At 39.6% G+C, this 22,178-nt stretch overlaps 1 protein-coding gene and 1 pseudogene across 1 annotated transcript; one reads left to right on the forward strand and one right to left on the reverse strand.

The window, feature by feature from the left end:
• The first annotated feature begins 606 nt into the window (after positions 1–606).
• LOC149387730 (deSI-like protein At4g17486) overlaps positions 607–22,178 on the forward strand; it is a 33,172-nt pseudogene continuing 11,600 nt past the window's right edge.
• LOC149387731 (uncharacterized) lies at positions 13,221–15,398 on the reverse strand. Its single transcript, XM_089624587.1, has 5 exons — positions 15,114–15,398; positions 14,951–15,043; positions 14,778–14,879; positions 14,505–14,703; positions 13,221–13,276 (listed from the first exon to the last, which is right to left on the reverse strand). The coding sequence occupies exons 1-5, from the start codon at positions 15,396–15,398 to the stop codon at positions 13,221–13,223; spliced, it is 735 nt and encodes a 244-aa protein (XP_089480713.1).

A 22,178-nucleotide genomic window follows, 5' to 3' on the forward strand; every position in this document is an offset into this window, starting at 1 on the left:
AAAAAAACAACAACAACAACAAAACAATCACTCCAAAAATCTCTAGACAAAAACAATAAGAGTAGAACTTATTTAGAACACATGTAAAATAAAATAAATAAAAAAAGCACAAAAAAATAAAATAAAAAATCCCCCCAACTCTTCTTCATTGTCCTCATTTTCCGAGTTCAGAAGTTGAGATTACTATAAAGGGTTAATGGTGGCATAAATACTTATAGTTTGAACATAACCATACTTACGTACCTATTCTTTTTTTTTTTACGGCAATAATACCGAACGTTACGTTTTTGTGTTTCCGTCACTACCTCTACCGTTAACTTATAACGGATGTCCACGTGGCATCATCATATTTAATCTGCATATTTTTGCATTAAAGATTGTCTCTTGCCAAAGCTTATTTCTTCCTTTATCACGCAAAAAAGACTATTTCTCTTTTTTAGCCCCCAAAGCTTGAAAGCGTTTATTCCTATTCTTTTTCCACTCTCTATCTCGGTCTCTCTCTCTCTCTCTCTCTCTCTCTCTCTCTCTCTCTCTCTCTAGCCGGAGATGGATCTGCAAAGCCCATATTCTTCAGCCTCTCCGGCGGAGTGAGAAGATCAGATTAACATGGAGAAGAATCGAAACCGTTTTGGATTTGATCAGAAATTCCAAGCGTCGATCTCAATTCTCAACGGAGAAGAAATAGGGGCTGAGAGCACTTCGGGGGGTGGAGGAGAGACCACGACGGAGGTTCGGTTGAATTTCTACGATCTAACGCCTATCAACAATTACAGTTACTGGTTCGTCCTCGGAACATTTCACTCCGGCATTGAAGGTTCCAGTGCTTTATCTTATTTTTTACATAAATTAAGCGACCTCACTACTACGAACTTGGGCTTCAGACGCGAACACTAACAGACGCGACTAGTCGCGTCTAAATAGACACGACTTTAAGTGTTTCAGACGCGACTTCTCGCGTCTGATCCCGCAGTTTAGTAAGTTTGTTTGGTAATAGACGTGACATTTCGCGTCAAAACTACGATGTCGCGTCTATATAAATTTGGGGAAATAAAAGGGAAATATTTGCATCAATTTTTTTTTGGCAGTAGAGATGTAGACGCGAGTACTCGCGTCGGTTGAGTTAAGTCGTGTCTGTATAAAATAGACGCAACTGATTACAGATTTTTCGGCTAAAAATATTTGATCCTCTCTCTTTTATAAAGAGTAATCAGTTTAACCTCCCTCCCACGAAGCACGAACGCGCGCCTTACCACTCTCCCAAGTTTCCCGGTCTGGGCGATGCGAAATTGACGGCCATCCTCCTCGCCGCCATGAATTTTCGGTGAGTATTTCTCTCGCTCTTCCTCTCTTCCTCTGACAAGTTCTCACTCCATCGTTCCAATCCCAGGTCTCACTCCCAACCCAGGTCCGGCGATTCCCAAAAATCCAAATTTTCTTCGCGCTCTCCCGCTCCGCCGCTCGTCGAGGTGAGTTGATCTTTCTCCTACTCTGTGTCGCTCACTGATTGTAACAGCATTGAAATTTGGGAATTCTCTGCAATAGTGCTTCTTCTTCTTCAAGTGTTATTGGGTATTGAGTTATCAGTATGGCAGTGTATTGTGTGAAACCCCGAAACTTAACAATGAGGATGTTGGAAATTTGTGATGTTTGATCTTAGTTTGTTAATTTTTTTTGGTGCATGTTCGTTCTTTTTATTATAAGGATGCATGGTTATGATATAATTTTTTTTTTCTTCTTATAAATTAATTTTTGGAAAATATGTTTATAAAATAAAATCTTATATGGAATTTTTTAGTAAGGTTGGTAATTAGAGAACTACCAATGACGTATAGAAAAGAGTTACCCTTTTAAGCTATATATGTACATATATATATATTATATATATATATATATATATATATATATATATATGTATATAGATATAAACCTATAAGAACGAATAAAGGAAAAAAAAAAAAAAAGTCCAGCTAATATATATGACTTTATGTTCTTGTGGGTATGCTGATATGGAAATCTTTATATACGTATGAATAAAGTAGTGAATACATAGAATCAGTAAGAAGTGATAAAATACATTAATGTATATATTATATGCATGAATAAGGAAGTTCTAAAAGGAAGAAATAAGTGTGGTACACGTGAATATATATTCTAAGTAATTGTATTGATATGCGTTTATGTATCAATAACTGCTTTGACGTTATTTGTTTAATAACGAATATTTGGTAGAGTCGTATAACTTTTTGAACTTTCATTCACAAGCTGATTCTTTCTCACTAAGGAAAAAAAAAATAGATTGTCAAACTTCATTGTTTACAATTAATCAAATTAAAGAGCATTCGTCTGCCCAGCCATATTAGTCTTTTTAGCCAAAATAATTCTGTCTCAGTTTCTTCCTTTCCTGCCCGTCTCTTCCCTTATTCCATATACAACTCCATGTTATTTTACTTTTTACAAACAAAAGAAACCTCAACCTTTTAAGGATTGTTCTCTCGTCACACGGTGGATTTTTTTTAAGCATCAATTAACGAGCTTGTCTTTCCTAATCTTTCAGAGGTAATTTTTTTTCCTACTTACTTTTTATCTTTCTTCATTAGATTATGATGACCTTGTTTGTTACATTTTTCTTATGAACGATACTCATTACAATAGTTCTCGTTTTGCAAAGCTTTTTGAGAAGTAACGTAAATGGTTATTTTTTTTTAAAAAAAGCTACGTTTATAATTTCAAAATGAATATTTTATACATGAATATTTAAGATGTTTCAAGTATGTCTTTTAAATTTCATGATTTTTGGATTAATCGTTTTTATTCTAAAAATATTTTACCATCGGTGCGCATATAGTTTTACATGGATTCAATCAGCAAGGTCTTGATTTTTTTAAAAATACCTAGAAGAGGTATTTTGGAATGAAATTTTTATACAAGATACTTTTATATGTTTATATTATATGATAAACTTTGATGAGTTTTTAATTGTCAGAACTATTTCTAAACTGAAAGTTTGGACCAGCGCGCAGATAGGTTCCAGAAGTTTTTTTTAAAGCGTCTTTTTACATTTTATGCTTTTAATTTAGTTCTGTTATTTGGGATCCGATTTTGGTAACACCACTGAAGATGAAAACGTTCAGTTTTTTATTCTCTAGCTTCTGTAATTTGTTCAGAATTTTTTTCCAGAAAACGTTTTTCCCCGATACTTTAGGATTAAGGGTATTATGGTCTTTTCATGTCCAATTTTCAGTTCTGGAATTCTCTTTCCAGCAGCCTTGTATGTTTTTTTTAAGAGTACTAGAGATAGTTAGTGATAAGCTTTATTCATTTTTTTCTTTCGTCTAGGTCCCGAGCCAAATACGTTTTCCGATCGTCCGATAGTTTAAAGTCGCACGTTCTCGAAACAAGGTGAGAATAATCTCACTACAATACGGATTAGTTTAAAATTAATTTACGATGAGTGTGTGATCTGAATTGGTTTATATGTGTTATATGATTGATTGTGTGATATCTCTTATGTGCATGTATATGTTATTGAGTGAATTGTGATTATTATGTTATGACTCGTTATGATGAGTTTATGTATGAGTTTAGTACAATTTTGGCATAACATGTTCTATTTATTAGCATGTTTCATTTATGTTTATGTCATATGTCATCTTTGTATGTAACGCAAATAATCAAGTGATAAGATAAGTAAGAGAGTCGTACCGCCTCGAGCTACGGAGGTATTAAGAGAATTCTCTCGAGCCGACCTACGGGCTCATAAAGGGAGTTTTCTCATATGATATGTTATTAGATGGTGCGAACTATGGGAGGTCGTAGCCCCGTAGTTCGTTTCCAAAGTGTACACTGAAATTGGTACGACTACTCTAGGGGCACCCCGAATAAAATATGATAAGACTTATGATACGAAAGACCATGACACTATTACAATTTAAAACACTAATAACCGGATCATGCATCGCATTACTCATCTTTTTGTGAGTTATTGTTATTCTCGCTGAGCGTTAGCTCATATTATGTGTATTCGTCCGTATTGTAGGTAAGCAACAAATAAATAAGTGAGGAGGGTGGATCAGCGGCGTTCGATGGCTAAGGGTTGGGTTGTGGTTCCGTTCGCTTATTTAAAAGACTTCCGCTACGAAATTTTATAAACACTCGGTTTGAGATTTTTATGCTTAAGATACTTTCCAAGTTTATTTAGTTGTGCAAAACTGAAGTTGAATTTTTATGGTTTTATTTCCGTTGAATATTCCAACCACCTACTTTAGTTTGGAATTCCGAATTAAGTGTTTCTCATATTTTCAAATAATGTTTTTGTAAGATTTCAAATGTTGGTTATTTTCAAAGTTGTTTTTATTTTAAAATCTAAATTTTATAAATTTATGAAACGATGTTTAAAAAAAAATTATCCACTATTTTTTTAAAGTAAGAGAATTAAGCTTAGTACGACGGTCCGAAAAGTCGGGTCGTCACAGTTGGTATCAGAGCAACGAACCTACGACCCCCCTTTCGCTATTCGATCGCACGGCTGTCCCCCTTACTCAAGTAAGCTTAATATGTTTTAGTTGCAATTTTTTTTTATTGTTATTGAAATGAAATTAGTAGTGAAGTTTACGGAAGAGCTAGAGGTGATATTTTCTGTATTGACAAGTAAAGACTTGTGTATTTTATGGATGATTGGCTATTTTATGGATGATTGGATCGTGGTCCTTACCGATCAAAACTCCACTCCTTTTTTCCTTATTTATAAGATGCTATTACGTTCTTTCCGTTTGTATTTATACATTTTTTTACGAACTTTACAATGACTTACAAGATGCCATCTTACATTATGATTATGTCTTGTTACATGTTCAAATGAAATCTTCTACGGTAATATGTGAAGATTTTTTTTTTAAGTGTGAATAGTAATACCAATAGTGTGATATGAGTTGAGTTAGTACACTTAAAGGAGTACTAAGAGCACTATTTTAGTTTCATGCCCTGACAGCTCGGCCAAAGCTAGTGGTTCTAGACACCACTTTACTCAATCGGTTCAAAGCTCAAGAAACTAAGATATAGGAATCTCGAGGAACAAAATACACCAAGGGAAGAAGTTGCAAAAGGATGAGGTTGTTTTGAGCTGATTTGGATAAATCCATTCTTAAAGGGAAGTAACCCATCTTTCACAATCTTAGATTTTATAAAAAATTCTACGAGTGCCGAATACCACATGATCCAAGTAAAGGAGGAACGAACTCAGTTTTACAAGGCTCGAAAAAGGAGAAAAGTCAAAACAAGGGTCCCGACACCAATAAAAAGCCAAATCGACCAAGTAGCCACAAACCTAACTGCAACAATCAAGGCTTCAAAACGCAACCCCATGGAAATGTGAATGGGGAGAAAAGGACTTATCCCGGTAATGGAGGTAACGCCAACAACAAGGTCAAGGTAGAGGGAACAAATTTTTCAGTATGCAAGACTTGTGGAAAGATGCTTCCTGGAGAGTCCCGGAGAGGGACCGTGACCTGCTTCATGTGTGGTAAGCCGGGTCACTTCCTCAAGGACTGCCCGAAGCCGAATTTTGTTCAGAGTGGACAGTACCAGCCTCAGAATCAGAACGGCCGACTCAACTACATGCCGACCGCACTAGAAGGGCCACAAATCTCTTTGGGTCGTTTGGAAGCACCTGCATCCACCCAAATGCCACAACCAGCTCAAGCTCGTATCTACGCCTACACCAACGCCGATGCCTTAGCCAGCTCTTCGAATGTAGTAGCAGGTCAGCTTCCTATAGCTCATCTTGATGCCTTAGTATTGTTTGACTCTGGTGCTACGCATTGCTTTATTTCGTTAGAACTGGCTAGGAGATTAGGCGACAGTGTAGTGAAAACTAAGAAGGTTTTCAGGACGGCATTACCGTCTGGCGATATGTTATTATCGGAATATTGTCTGAAAGAGGTATCGATAATTATAAGTGGACAAGAGCTAAAGAGTGACTTCATTGTCTTAGAAATGAAAGACTTTGATGCCATCTTGGGTATGGACTTCTTGGTGGAGAATAATGCAGTGATCGATTGTCGGCGAAAAAGAGTAACCTTCAAACCGGTGACGGGGAAGAGGTTCACCTTTGTAGGAAGACCACTCAAGAAACCAAAGATGATGGTGTCAGCATTGCAAGCTAAGAGATTGATGATTAAAGGGTGTCATGGATACCTAGCGTCTGTGGTGGACAAGACGAAGGAGGTCGAAACAAAACCACAAGATGTGCTAGTGGTGAGGGAATATGTTGACGTTTTTCCTGAAGATCTACCTGGTTTAGCGCCCGAACGCGAGATTTCTTTCGCAATCGAGTTGCTACCTGGAACAGGTCCAATTTCCAAAGCACCCTATCGTATGGCCCCTGCCGAGTTCAAAGAATTACAATCTCAACTTCAAGAATTGTTAGATAAGGGATTTATTCGCCCTAGTCATTCGCCTTGGGGAGCACCCGTTCTATTTGTCAAAAAGAAGGATGGGTCTTTTCGCATGTGTATTGACTACCGAGAGCTAAATAAAGTGACGGTCAAGAACAAGTATCCTCTTCCAAGGATTGATGACTTGTTTGACCAACTCAAGGGGGCGAAGGTATTCTCGAAGATAGACTTGCGATCCGGCTATCATCAATTACGGGTCAAGGATGACGATATCCCGAAGACAGCTTTTCGCACACCCGTTATGGTCATTACGAATTCACTGTCATGCCTTTTGGACTCACTAACGCTCCAGCAGCATTCATGGACATGATGAATAGGATCTTTAGCGACGTCTTGGATAAGTTTGTTATCGTCTTCATTGATGACATACTGATTTACTCTAAGAGCGCCGAAGACCACGAAGGACACTTACGAGTTGCACTCCAGACGCTGAGACAACACCAACTGTATGCCAAATTCTCGAAGTGTGAATTTTGGTTGGATAAAGTGCATTTTCTCGGACACGTGGTTTCTAAAGACGGAATCTCCATCGATCCTGCCAAGATAGAATCCGTGAATGATTGGAAGCCACCTCGAAGTGTGACAGAGATAAGGAGTTTTCTCGGTCTAGCAGGTTACTATAGAAGATTTGTGGAAGGATTTTCTACATTAGCTGCTCCACTCACCGCCCTCACAAAGAAAGATAAGAAGTATAAGTGGACCGAGAAGTGTGAACAGAGTTTTCGCGAGTTGCAGAGAAGACTCACCACCGCTCCAATCCTTATAGTCCCTGAAAGTGGAGAACCTTTGTCTAGCTACAGCGATGCATCAAAGACAGGTCTCGGTGCTATGTTAATGCAAAGCGGCAAAGTCGTGGCTTATGCGTCACGTCAACTCAAAAACCACGAGAGGAATTATCCTACTCATGATTTGGAGTTAGCCGCAGTGGTGTTTGCCCTCAAGATTTGGAGACACTACTTGTATGGTGTTCGGTGTGAGATATTTACCGATCATAAGAGCTTAAAGTACATTTTCACTCAGAAAGAGTTGAACATGAGACAAAGAAGGTGGCTAGAATTGGTTAAGGATTACGATTGTGGTATCCATTACCATCCCGGAAAGGCGAACGTGGTATCTGATGTGTTAAGTAGGAAAGATGAGGCTCGACTATCGATGATGCAGGCATTATCTCCTCAACTTGTTGGCGAAATCAACAACATGGAAGTTGAAATTGTCACCTGGGGATTAGCCAACATGACCTTAAAATCGGATTTGTTCGAGAGAATCAAAGAAGCGCAAAGACGTGATCCTGATATATCGAGGCTTAAGGACAATGCACTAGAAGGTCAGTTGTCAAAATTTTCTCTTGCAGAGAATGATGTACTCTTTTTCGATGGAAGGATCTGTGTACCCAACGAAAATGAGTTACGAAGACAGATTCTGACCGAAGCACATGAGACTCCATATTCAGTCCATCCAGGTTCCACGAAGATGTATCAAGGCCTCCGAGAACACTTCTGGTGGAACGGAATGAAGGGAGATGTTGCAAAGTTCGTCAGTAAATGTCTTACCTGCCAAAAAGTGAAGGCCGAACATAAACGACCGGCTGGAGGATTACAACCAATCGAGGTTCCTGAATGGAAGTGGGAACAAATCACAATGGATTTTGTGGTTGGTTTACCTAAGACAATTGAGGGTTATGATGCTATATGGGTAGTGGTGGATCGTCTGACCAAATCCGCCAGATTCATACCGATAAAAGTCACATACTCCGTGGAGAAGTTGGCTGAACTATACGTTAATAACGTAGTGAGACTGCATGGCGTTCCTTTGTCCATCATCTCAGATCGTGACGGTCGTTTCACTTCTAACTTCTGGAGGTGTGTGCAAAAGTCTATGGGATCACAACTGAAGTTCAGTACTGCCTTTCACCCCCAAACGGATGGCCAATCCGAAAGGACTATTCAGACCTTAGAGGATATGCTACGAGCATGTGTCATGGATTTTGGTGGGAGTTGGAATAAGAGGCTACCACTTATTGAATTTTCATACAACAATAGCTACCAAGCTTCCATCGGCGTCGCCCCATATGAAGCTCTTTATGGTAGAAAGTGTCGATCTCCGATTCACTGGTTCGAATCCGGAGAAAACAGCCTTGAGAAGACAGATTTTATTCGCGACACCACTGAAGCCATCAAGAAGATATGAGATCGAATGGGAACTGCTCAAAGCCGACAGAAGAGCTACGCTGACAAAAGAAGACGACCACTGGAATTTCAAGTAGGAGACTTTGTATTCTTGAAGGTAGCACCTCTCAGGGGCGTGATGAGATTCGAAAAGAAGGGAAAATTGAGCCCGAGGTACATTGGTCCTTTCGAGATCACATACAGAATCGGAAAAGTAGCCTACCGTCTAGCTCTAAATCCCGAGTTAGCATCGGTGCACAACGTATTTCACGTCTCAATGCTCAAAAAGTACCTGCCCGATCCAAATCATGAGCTAATCCAAGAGCCTATCGAAGTACACGAAGACTTGACGTATGAAGAAAAGCCAGTACAAATTCTTGATCATGAAGAAAAGATCCTAAGGAACAAGGTGATTCCGTTAGTCAAGGTACTTTGGCGGAATCATAAAATCGAAGAAGCAACTTGGGAGCGCGAGGATGATATGAGATCACGATATCCCGACCTATTCCTAGAGGCTTAGTGTTGTCAAGTAAGAATCTTTATGTTATATTTCAACCCTTATTTTAATTTTTGGGACGAAAATTCCAATAAGTAGGGGAGATTGTGAAACCCCGAAACTTAACAATGAGGATGTTGGAAATTTGTGATGTTTGATCTTAGTTTGTTAATTTTTTTTGGTGCATGTTCGTTCTTTTTATTATAAGGATGGTTATGATATAATTTTTTTTTTTCTTCTTATAAATTAATTTTTGGAAAATATGTTTATAAAATAAAATCTTATATGGAATTTTTTAGTAAGGTTGGTAATTAGAGAACTACCAATGACGTATAGAAAAGAGTTACCCTTTTAAGCTATATATGTACATATATATATATATATATATATATTATATATATATATATATGTATATAGATATAAACCTATAAGAACGAATAAAGGAAAAAAAAAAAAGTCCAGCTAATATATATGACTTTATGTTCTTGTGGGTATGCTGATATGGAAATCTTTATATACGTATGTATAAAGTAGTGAATACATAGAATCAGTAAGAAGTGATAAAATACATTAATGTATATATTATATGCATGAATAAGGAAGTTCTAAAAGGAAGAAATAAGTGTGGTACACGTGAATATATATTCTAAGTAATTGTATTGATATGCGTTTATGTATCAATAACTGCTTTGACGTTATTTGTTTAATAACGAATATTTGGTAGAGTCGTATAACTTTTTGAACTTTCATTCACAAGCTGATTCTTTCTCACTAAGGAAAAAAAAATAGATTGTCAAACTTCATTGTTTACAATTAATCAAATTAAAGAGCATTCATCTGCCCAGCCATATTAGTCTTTTTAGCCAAAATAATTCTGTCTCAGTTTCTTCCTTTCCTGCCCGTCTCTTCCCTTATTCCATATACAACTCCATGTTATTTTACTTTTTACAAACAAAAGAAACCTCAACCTTTTAAGGATTGTTCTCGTCACACGGTGGATTTTTTTTTTAAGCATCAATTAACGAGCTTGTCTTTCCTAATCTTTCAGAGGTAATTTTTTTTCCTACTTACTTTTTATCTTTCTTCATTAGATTATGATGACCTTGTTTGTTACATTTTTCTTATGAACGATACTCATTACAATAGTTCTCGTTTTGCAAAGCTTTTTGAGAAGTAACGTAAATGGTTATTTTTTTTTAAACAAAAGCTACGTTTATAATTTCAAAATCAATATTTTATACATGAATATTTAAGATGTTTTAAGTATGTCTTTTAAATTTCATGATTTTTGGATTAATCGTTTTTATTCTAAAAATATTTTACCATCGGTGCGCATATAGTTTTACATGGATTCAATCAGCAAGGTCTTGTTTTTTTTTAAAATACCTAGAAGATGTATTTTGGAATGAAATTTTTATACAAGATACTTTTATATGTTTATATTATATGATAAACTTTTGATGAGTTTTTAATTGGCAGAACTATTTCTAAACTGAAAGTTTGGACCAGCGCGCAGATAGGTTCCAGAAGTTTTATTTTAAAGCGTCTTTTTACATTTTATGCTTTTAATTTAGCTCTGTTATTTGGGATCCGATTTTGGTAACACCACTGAAGATGAAAACGTTCAGTTTTTTATTCTCTAGCTTCTGTAAGTTTTTCAGAATTTTTTTCCAGAAAACGTTTTTCCCCGATACTTTAGGATTAAGGGTATTTTGGTCTTTTCATGTCCAATTTTCAGTTCTGGAATTCTCTTTCCAGCAGCCTTGTATGTTTTTTTAAGAGTACTAGAGATAGTTAGTGATAAGCTTTATTCATTTTTTTCTTTCGTCTAGGTCCCGAGCCAAATACGTTTTCCGATCGTCCGATAGTTTAAAGTCGCACGTTCTCGAAACAAGGTGAGAATAATCTCACTACAATACGGATTAGTTTATAATTAATTTACGATGAGTGTGTGATCTGAATTGGTTTATATGTGTTATATGATTGATTGTGTGATATCTCTTATGTGCATGTATATGTTATTGAGTGAATTGTGATTATTATGTTATGACTCGTTATGATGAGTTTATGTATGAGTTTAGTACAATTTTGGCATAACATGTTCTATTTATTAGCATGTTTCATTTATGTTTATGTCATATGTCATCTTTGTATGTAACGCAAATAATCAAGTGATAAGATAAGTAAGAGAGTCGTACCGCCTCGAGCTACGGAGGTATTAAGAGAATTCTCTCGAGCCGACCTACGGGCTCATAAAGGGAGTTTTCTCATATGATATGTTATTAGATGGTGCGAACTATGGGAGGTCGCAGCCCCGTAGTTCGTTTCCAAAGTGTACACTGAAATTGGTACGACTACTCTAGGGGCACCCCGAATAAAATATGATAAGACTTATGATACGAAAGACCATGACACTATTAGAATTTAAAACACTAATAACCGGATCATGCATCGCATTACTCATCTTTTTGTGAGTTATTGTTATTCACGCTGAGCGTTAGCTCATATTATGTGTATTCGTCCGTATTGTAGGTAAGCAACAAATAAATAAGTGAGGAGGGTGGATCAGCGGCGTTCGATGGCTAAGGGGTTGGGTTGTGGTTCCGTTCGCTTATTTAAAAGACTTCCGCTACGAAATTTTATAAACACTCGGTTTGAGATTTTTATGCTTAAGATACTTTCCAAGTTTATTTAGTTGTGCAAAACTGAAGTTGAATTTTTATGGTTTTATTTCCGTTGAATATTCCAACCACCTACTTTAGTTTGGAATTCCGAATTAAGTGTTTCTCATATTTTCAAATAATGTTTTTGTAAGATTTCAAATGTTGGTTATTTTCAAAGTTGTTTTTATTTTAAAATCTAAACTTTATAAATTTATGAAACGATGTTTAAAAAAAAATTATCCACTATTTTTTTAAAGTAAGAGAATTAAGCTTAGTACGACGGTCCGAAAAGTCGGGTCGTCACAGTTGGTATCAGAGCAACGAACCTACGACCCCCCTTTCGCTATTCGATCGCACGACTGTCCCCCTTACTCAAGTAAGCTTAATATGTTTTAGTTGCAATTTTTTTTTTATTATTATTGAAATGAAATTAGTAGTGAAGTTTACGGAAGAGCTAGAGGTGATATTTTCTGTATTGACAAGTAAAGACTTGTGTATTTTATGGATGATTGGCTATTTTATGGATGATTGGATCGTGGTCCTTACCGATCAAAACTCCACTCCTTTTTTCCTTATTTATAAGATGCTATTACGTTCTTTCCGTTTGTATTTATACATTTTTTTACGAACTTTACAATGACTTACAAGATGCCATCTTACATTATGATTATGTCTTGTTTCATGTTCAAATGAAATCTTCTACGGTAATATGTGAAGATTTTTTTTTTAAGTGTGAATAGTAATACCAATAGTGTGATATGAGTTGAGTTAGTACACTTAAAGGAGTACTAAGAGCACTATTTTAGTTTCATGCCCTGACAGCTCGGCCAAAGCTAGTGGTTCTAGACACCACTTTACTCAATCGGTTCAAAGCTCAAGAAACTAAGATATAGGAATCTCGAGGAACAAAATACACCAAGGGAAGAAGTTGCAAAAGGATGAGGTTGTTTTGAGCTGATTTGGATAAATCCATTCTTAAAGGGAAGTAACCCATCTTTCACAATCTTAGATTTTATAAAAAATTCTACGAGTGCCGAATACCACATGATCCAAGTAAAGGAGGAACGAACTCAGTTTTACAAGGCTCGAAAAAGGAGAAAAGTCAAAACAAGGGTCCCGACACCAATAAAAAGCCAAATCGACCAAGTAGCCACAAACCTAACTGCAACAATCAAGGCTTCAAAACGCAACCCCATGGAAATGTGAATGGGGAGAAAAGGACTTATCCCGGTAATGGAGGTAACGCCAACAACAAGGTCAAGGTAGAGGGAACAAATTTTTCAGTATGCAAGACTTGTGGAAAGATGCTTCCTGGAGAGTCCCGGAGAGGGACCGTGACCTGCTTCATGTGTGGTAAGCCGGGTCACTTCCTCAAGGACTGCCCGAAGCCGAATTTTGTTCAGAGTGGACAGTACCAGCCTCAGAATCAGAACGGCCGACTCAACTACATGCCGACCGCACTAGAAGGGCCACAAATCTCTTTGGGTCGTTTGGAAGCACCTGCATCCACCCAAATGCCACAACCAGCTCAAGCTCGTATCTACGCCTACACCAACGCCGATGCCTTAGCCAGCTCTTCGAATGTAGTAGCAGGTCAGCTTCCTATAGCTCATCTTGATGCCTTAGTATTGTTTGACTCTGGTGCTACGCATTGCTTTATTTCGTTAGAACTCACTAGTACAATTGATAGCATCAGGTGCGACAAAAGTCGCACCTGAAAGCATAAATGTCGCACCTGAAAGTATCATCAGGTGCGACTTTAGATGCGACAAAGTCGCATCTGAAAGTGCGCACCTGATGATATTAGGTGCGACTAGTCGCACCTGAAAGTCATCACTATCAGGTGCGACATTTTAGGTGCGACAAGTCGCACCAAACGTCGCACCTAAATATCCCTCAAAATAAGAAATTAAAGCGTGAATTATAGTATCAGATGCGACTAGTCGCATCTGATACTTTCGCGGGAAGAGTATCAGATGCGACTAGTCGCATCTGATAGTAATTCCCCGCGAAATATTTGGCGGGTGTTAGTACAATCCGATGCGACTAGTCGCATCCGATACTCTTCCCGCGAAAGTATCAGATGCGACTAGTCGCATCCGATTGTCTGTAGTTATTTTTTTTAAAATGCTGATTCTATTAGAATCAGCCATTTAAATATATAAAAATTATAATTTAAAAAATTAATTATATAATTTTTTTTGTTATATTAAATAAATAATTTGAATAATATTAATTAGAATAAGTATATAAATAATAATATTAAATTCATAAAATTTGATAATTTACGTTCAATAAATTAAAAAAATTACAATTTATTCTTTTTGTTTCCCTTTTTCATTCGAAGTCTGCCAATTCTGGAATGCACGGCCTCCTCTTCCGCCAGATCTTGCTCGTGCGCCTTGGCGGCCTGATGCGCTGCCGCTCGAACGATGTCGCTGAAATTCTACCGAACCTGGCGTCTGATCAGCATTTGGCATGGAAGCGGATGGCGGCGTCTGAACATTCGGCATTGAAGCGGATGCCGGCGTCTGAACATTCGGCATTGAAGCTGATGGCGGCGTCGTGGCAGGGTGCATCATCGCGGGGGATGTCTGCATGGGAGACGGATGCTGATGTGTGTAGGCAAAGAACTGTCGCTGAAACGCCTCCATCTGAGCTTGTTGTGCGGCCAACGCTGCTTGTAGCTCGCTAATCACTGGATCTGGAACGCGCGTCGATGAAGAACCTGAGGGCGAGCTGTCGTCCTGAGCCTGAGCCAAGAGATACGAGGATCTCGGGATCGAGGGACCTATCCCGACATACCAATCTCGACGTTGCCCGAGAACAGTATCCATCGCAAACTGCTCCGCCTGGTCTATGTCAAACATTTGGCCTGACTCCGCTGCTTGTCGCTGCATATCCTCGACTTGAGTCATAATTCGCGCCTTCAAACATATGTTAAAAAAATTATTAAGATTATCGAAACTTGATTATTAAGTAATTAACACAAGTAACTTACAAATGCTTGTTGCGCCCAAGCTGTCGTCCAATTGCCTTGATCGTCTTGATGTTTTTTCTCCCACGTGTTTAACGCCGAGGCCAAAGTCCCATCTTCCCTACTCTGCAGTTCTTATGAAAATATGAGTAATGTATTTATTGCAAAAAAAAATTACAAAATTAGAATAAACTTACGTTCAAATGTCGATGAGCCAAAAAAGAAATCGACCCTTGTGTGGACTTCGTTTTCTTGTTCTTGGAATTGTCTCTGTTGCGAGTAGACTTTTTCTGCACATATTAAATTGCGTTATAATTCGATTTCATAGAAGATAACATAATTTTTAGAATTATACATTACCTTCCAATCGTCAGTTGCGAACTCCTCTATCACCTTCTCCCAATCGTCTTTTTGATATCCTTTTGGGATTTCTTTCTTGGCGACATTCATTTGCCCACAACATTTTCCTAAGAAAGTCCCTGATAATCTAGACTTTTGGTTGCGCCTCATACGCTTTGCATCGCGAATGATAGTCTGGTCAATCTGATGACGATAGCAATCCGCCGGAAGCAGCTCATCGGTCTCATCATCCTTGTACACGAAAATGTACTCGGAATGAAGTGCGCTCAGAATATTGCCCAACATCTGGGGCGTCACTTCGTTCCAATCACGAAGTGTGACCGGGATATGGACTTTCACCAAAGCGCCGACGCGGTTGTTGAATACTCCTACCTTTTTTATTGTTTTTCTTACGTCCTGGTAGAAAGTTTGGTTGATTGGGTCGTACCTAACAACTTTCGCACCAGGTACCCCATGCGCTGCTTTTGCCGAAGTAGACCCGGTTGTTGGTCCCCTTGTTTTCTTAGGACCTTGGGAACCCGGTGTCTCTAGCGGAGACTCATCTCCACCTGCTCCTGAACGGTGTAGCGGAGACTCATCTCCACCTCCTCCACCTGCATCTGACATCCTGTAAGATGTGAACAATATTAGTAAATAAATATTAGTTTTCTGTTTAAAAAAAACGTGGACGGCACCACGGATTTTATTATTAACAAACCTCACATATGACGGAGGAAAACCGTGGTTACATTATATAGTAAATAAACATACAAAAAAGATATTAATCATTCATCATCATCTATGCCTATAATGTTAATATCATCTTCTATATCGACATCAACATCTTCTCCCTCAAAAACGACATGTCTCTCATTTTCATCATCGTCTTTTTCATCATCGTCAACGACAGTCACTAACTCAGCTTCATCGATTTCGTGTCAATGATTCAAACGCTCGATGTTTGACAACTCTATAGTCAATGGGATCGAGGCTGAGTTGGAGGGGTCAACTTCAGGAATGTCCCAAATCCCTCGATGATTGCATTCCTGGACGATTTCCCAGTCGCCGCCTTTAATAAGATCTTCGATGTAAAAAACTTGTTTCACTTGAGTCGCGAGTACGTACGGCTCCTCTTTAAACCACTGTTTCGCAGTATAAGCACTCGTTTCTCCAGTAGTCTTATCGGTGTGCACTAGTCGGTTTGCATGATACTTGTCACCGTACCAAATGCATTTGAACAATACAACACTACAGTTATGCCTATAGTTCACGACGATGACGTCTTCCATTCGACCATAGTAAGTGAAATCATCCATAAGTACACATACACCGCTATTTTGAGTGACTCGTTGATTATCGCGACGACGAGTGATGAACTTCACGCCATTTACAAAGCAGCTCGGATATTGATAGGTGACTTGAAGGGAACCGATAGAAAGCGAATAGAGCTCGTCAGACACATCAGAACCACTAGCTTTCATATCAAAAATCTGATTACGAAAGAAAGCATTGATTAGCACTTGTGCGTTTATCAAAAAATTGCATTGATATTGTGTTATTACCTTCTTCTCAAACCAAATTTTGAACCTCTTTCTATGCTCCGCTTCAATATCGCGAACTCCGGATTCGCTCAAGAGATCCAAATGCTCGCTGTTATTAAAAACATTACTTCAATAGCAATATATAAAAAAGAATGAATTGAAACACATTCCCAACGATAACTTACGTCAAATATGGATCCACTTCAGGACAGTTGGTATAGATGTACCACTCCGCGTTCTCTTTCGGTTCATCGTCTAATACTATCGGTTTCATCATCCCATAAGGCACACACATCTCGGATCGAAAAACAGAGAGCTCTTGCACTTGAACTTCATCTACACTTTTTTTATCTTCAAGATACCTTGCAACGAACGTCAGAGCTTCTTCTACAACATAAGCTTCCGCAATAGAGCCTTCTGGTCTAGCTCTATTTTTGACAAAATGTTTTAATGTCCCAAGGTATCTCTCAAATGGGTACATCCACCGCATATGCACCGGGCCGCCATACAACGCTTCATCTGGTAGATGAATCGCCACGTGAATCATGATCGTGAAAAAAGCTGGTGGAAATATCATCTCAAGCTTACACAAGATCTCGATGATAGACTCTTGCGCATTTTCAAGATCTTCTACTCTCAAGGTTCTCGAACTTATCAGCTTGAAAAAGTTGCAAAGCTCGGAGATCGTCTGATGTATTTCTTTTGGCACAAAAGGACGAATACCAACAGCCAACAACCTCTGCAAGATCACGTGGCAATCATGCGACTTCAAACCTGTGAGTTTTCCATCAGCAGTCACATTTTTCTTCAAATTCCCAGCAACCCCATCTGGAAATTTGACAGATTGGAGGAACTCGGTAAATCGCTGCCTCTGAACAAGGGTTAAGGTGTAAGATGCTCGCGGTTTGTACCACGAATCCCCTTGTTTTTTCAAGTGGAGAGCGGTCTTGATGCCCAAGTCCATCAAATCAAACCTCGCCTTATCTGTGTCGTAGTTCTTCTTTTCTAAGCTGAGCAAGGTTCCGAGAAGATTCTCGCACACGTTCTTCTCTATGTGCATGAAGTCCATGTTATGCTTCAACTCCAAATCTGACCAGTACGGCAACTCGTAAAAGATGCTTTTCTTGGCCCAATTTAGTTCGCACTCGGCTCGCTTTCGTTTTCTGCCCACAGAGCCAGCATGTTTGCCAGTTGTCGTGCAAGAGACACTAGCCAACTGAGCGAGTATGTCTTGCGGAGTCAACTTCTCGGGTTTACTGCGTTTCTCGTGGCGATCCTTGTAGTGATCGGTGCTTTTTCTCAATCGGTGACGCATACGCAAGAATCGACGATGGTCGTAGTAGACGATCCTGTTTCTGACTTTCAAAGACGGCGTGTCAAGGTTGCACGTCGGGCAAGCGAGATACCCTTGGCCACTCCATCCCGATAAATAGGATCGAGCTGGAAAATCGTTAATCGTCCAAAGTAGCGCGGCACGCAATCGAAACACTTCATCGTTGGCGCCATCTCGAACGCGGAATCCGGTCTCCCACAGTTCTTTCAACTCTTCGACAATTGGCTGCAAAAACACGTCCATGTCCTTTCCTGGTGAGTGAGGCCCCGGGATCAAAAGCGTCAGCATCAAGTACTCTTTCTTCATGCATAACCAAGGCGGCAAGTTGTACGCAGTTAGTACCACAGGCCACATGCTGTACGATAAACTCATTTCTCCGAACGGATTGAATCCATCCGCAGCTAGTCCAAGCCGCACGTTTCGAGGCTCTGCAGCAAAGCCTGGGTATCTCTCGTCCAGGTTTTTCCACGTCGTACCATCCGCAGGATGTCGTAGAACACCAACTTCCCTGACGCGATCTCTTTCGTGCCACTGCATCAAAAGCGACGTGTGTCGAGACGCGTACAACCGCTTCAATCGATCTTTCAGGGGAAAATATCGCAAAATCTTTTGCGGTATCATTTTCCCAGTTGGCTTCCATCTGCTCTCGTTGCATACTGGGCACACGTCGACTTCCGCGAGATCTTTTCGAAATAGGACACAATCGTTAATACACGCATCGATCATCTCGTATCCCATGCCAAAACGCTTCAGCTTCGCCTTTGCCTCGTAATGCTTCTCCGGAATTCGATTACCAGCTGGATGAGACTTCTTCAAGAGCTGCAAGAGTTCTGTAAAAGACTTGTTCGTCCAATGGTTCGTGACTTTGAGGTGCATCAACGAAACCAAGAACGACAAAGAAGAAAACTCTTTGCATCCAGGGTACAATTCTGCTTCCAACTCGGCGAAGAGGTCTTCCACTTGCTCCTCTGCACGCACCTCGCTCTGGGTCGGCTCCGTAGCATCGTCGAAATCCTCGTGATCCCTGATATCCTCCACAGCACCGTGCAATCCTCCTATTCCTCTCTGATCTGTTCCTCCGATGGAATCTTCTTCATGAGGAAGTACGACACGCTCGAGCTCGCCGTGATGATACCATTTTGTGTAGCCTGGGGTAAACCCCTTGTTCCGCAAATGATTCCTGACAACCCCGATGTCGTGCCATCTCACGTTGTTGCAAGGTTTGCAAGGACACCGATATTTGCCAATTTCGTTCGGGAATCTTCTTGCAGCGCGAATAAACTCGTTAACACCGGTTTTGTACTGCAATGTCACCCGATTATTCTCCGTGATCCAATCTCTACTTGGATTGGACATTTCGCTGAATGAGAGCGAGAAATGAAAGTTTGGAAGAGTTATTGATAAAGGACGACGGAGATCAAAATGAAAGAGAGATTATGAATTATATGTTATTTTGAGCTCGGATTGAATAAGTTGGGAGGTTTTAAACTAATTAATTCGAAACTCTACCGAAATTTCGGCAGAGTTTCCCCTATTATACTGACAAACCAAAAACCTGCAAAATTATTTAAAAACATACACAAACCATCCAGAACTATCCTATAAATTAGCTCAGCCCTAAACCGAACCTCCGTGGTTCGATCACAACATTTATAAATGAAAAATCGAAATAAACAAAATATCACAAACTATCAAACATGTCACAAACTATCAAAGCATGTCACAAAACTATTTTTCTTATTTAAATTACAATTTAATTACATGTTAAATCAACTACGTAAACTTATCACAAATTAATTAACTAATTATAAACTAAGCAACATCAATGTAATTATTAAACTAATTACAATTTCTAGGTAATAATTTACTTACAATTAATCTAAATTAATTAAAAGCAAAAAATTTAAAAATGTCACAAACTATATTTCAAAACATGTCAAAAAACAACTAAAACTTAATTTTAACCTAATATAAACTAATCACATTATTAAACTTAATTATCAAAATCAAACTTATTTTAACCATATATCATATTAATACTAACTAATTTACAATAAATTATCAAAATTAATTATCAAATTACTAAACATGTTAAATTAATTATCAAATTAATACTAATTAAGTTACACATTATTATTAACTTACATAATTCACATTAATTAACTAACCTAACATATTATATATATACACTAACCTAACATATTATATATATACACTAACCTAACTAACTAATATATACACTAATATATATATACACTAACCTAGGACGGCCGGCCGGGGACTCGGGGACAGCGGCTCAGAGGCTGGGACTCGGGGACAGAGGCTCGGTGTGGCTGGGACTCGGAGGCAGCGGGGTCGGGGCTGAGCGCACGGTGAGGTCCGGAGGCACGAGACGACGGCTGTGAGTTTAAACCGAGTTAGAGAGAGCGAGGCAGAGAGGGAGCGAGGCAGAGAGGGAGTGAGAGAGAGAAATACCGAGTGAGAGAGAGAGTCGGTGGTGACTCGGAGGCAGCGGGGCCGGGGCTGAGCGCACGGCGAGGTCCGGAGGCACGAGACGACGTACGGCTGTGAGTTTAAACCGAACTGTGAGAGAGCGAGGCAGAGAGGGAGCGAGGCAGAGAGGGAGTGAGAGAGAGAAATACCGAGTGAGAGAGAGAGGCAGTGGTGACTGGCGAGGTCCGGTGGCCGGATGAGGCGGAGGTCCGGTGGCCGGGTACGGGTACGTGGCGTGGTGGTCGGCGAAGGAAGAGGCCGAGAAGAGAGGGACGGAGGAGATGGAGCAGCGACAGCGGCGGAGCTCGGTGTGGCTGGGACTCGGAGGCACCGGAACTTGAGACTCGGCGGCGCAGCTCGGTGTGGCTGGGACTCGGCAGAGCTCGGTGTGGTGGTCCGGTGGTGGTCGGCGAAGTGTTCTTAGGCGAAGGATTAGTCGGAGAAGAGAGGGACGGAGGAGATGGATGTGGGCTAATGAGTTTACAACCGGAGAAGAAGAGAAGTTCGCAGGGAGATAGAGCGTTTTTTTTTTTTACAGAGTTTGAGCGGCTGGAGAAGAAAGGATCGCGACCTGGGTTTTTAAACAAAACCCTAATAATCAGGTGCGACAGAATCGCACCTGATAATACTATCAGATGCGATTAGTCGCATCTGATGCGTTATCAGGTGCGACTAGTCGCACCTGATTATAAAAATAAAAAATAAAAATTTCATTCGCCACGTCAGATTAATGAAATAAAAGAGGGGGAGATGAGGCCCGCTCAAAATTTTCAAACTATCTGATGCGACATAGTCGCACCTGAAAGTTTCAACATATTTTCAAGTGCGACTAGTCGCATCGGATTGTCAAAATCAAAAGACAATTTGAGCGAATTTTTTCGGCTTCTGAAAGACTATCAGATGCGACTAGTCGCACCTGAAAGTCATTTAGATGCGACTTTTAGGTGCGACTAGTCGCATCTGATAGTCTTGCGCATCAGAAAATCAATTTTGTAGTAGTGACTGGCTAGGAGATTAGGCGACAGTGTAGTGAAAACTAAGAAGGTTTTCAGGATGGCATTACCGTCTGGCGATATGTTATTATCGGAATATTGTCTGAAAGAGGTATCGATAATTATAAGTGGACAAGAGCTAAAGAGTCACTTCATTGTCTTAGAAATGAAAGACTTTGATGCCATCTTGGGTATGGACTACTTGGTGGAGAATAATGCAGTGATCGATTGTCGGCGAAAAAGAGTAACCTTCAAACCGGTGACGGGGAAGAGGTTCACCTTTGTAGGAAGACCACTCAAGAAACCAAAGATGATGGTGTCAGCATTGCAAGCTAAGAGATTGATGATTAAAGGGTGTCATGGATACCTAGCGTCTGTGGTGGACAAGACGAAGGAGGTCGAAACAAAACCACAAGATGTGCTAGTGGTGAGGGAATATGTTGACGTTTTTCCTGAAGATCTACCTGGTTTAGCGCCCGAACGCGAGATTTCTTTCGCAATCGAGTTGCTACCTGGAACAGGTCCAATTTCCAAAGCACCCTATCGTATGGCCCCTGCCGAGCTCAAAGAATTACAATCTCAACTTCAAGAATTGTTAGATAAGGGATTTATTCGCCCTAGTCATTCGCCTTGGGGAGCACCCGTTCTATTTGTCAAAAAGAAGGATGGGTCTTTTCGCATGTGTATTGAATACCGAGAGCTAAATAAAGTGACGGTCAAGAACAAG

The sequence above is a fragment of the Urtica dioica genome, chromosome 8 (assembly GCF_054948205.1).
Source record: "Urtica dioica subsp. dioica isolate 48M chromosome 8, U.dioica_male_clone48M_v1_H2, whole genome shotgun sequence".
NCBI lineage: Eukaryota > Viridiplantae > Streptophyta > Magnoliopsida > Rosales > Urticaceae > Urtica > Urtica dioica.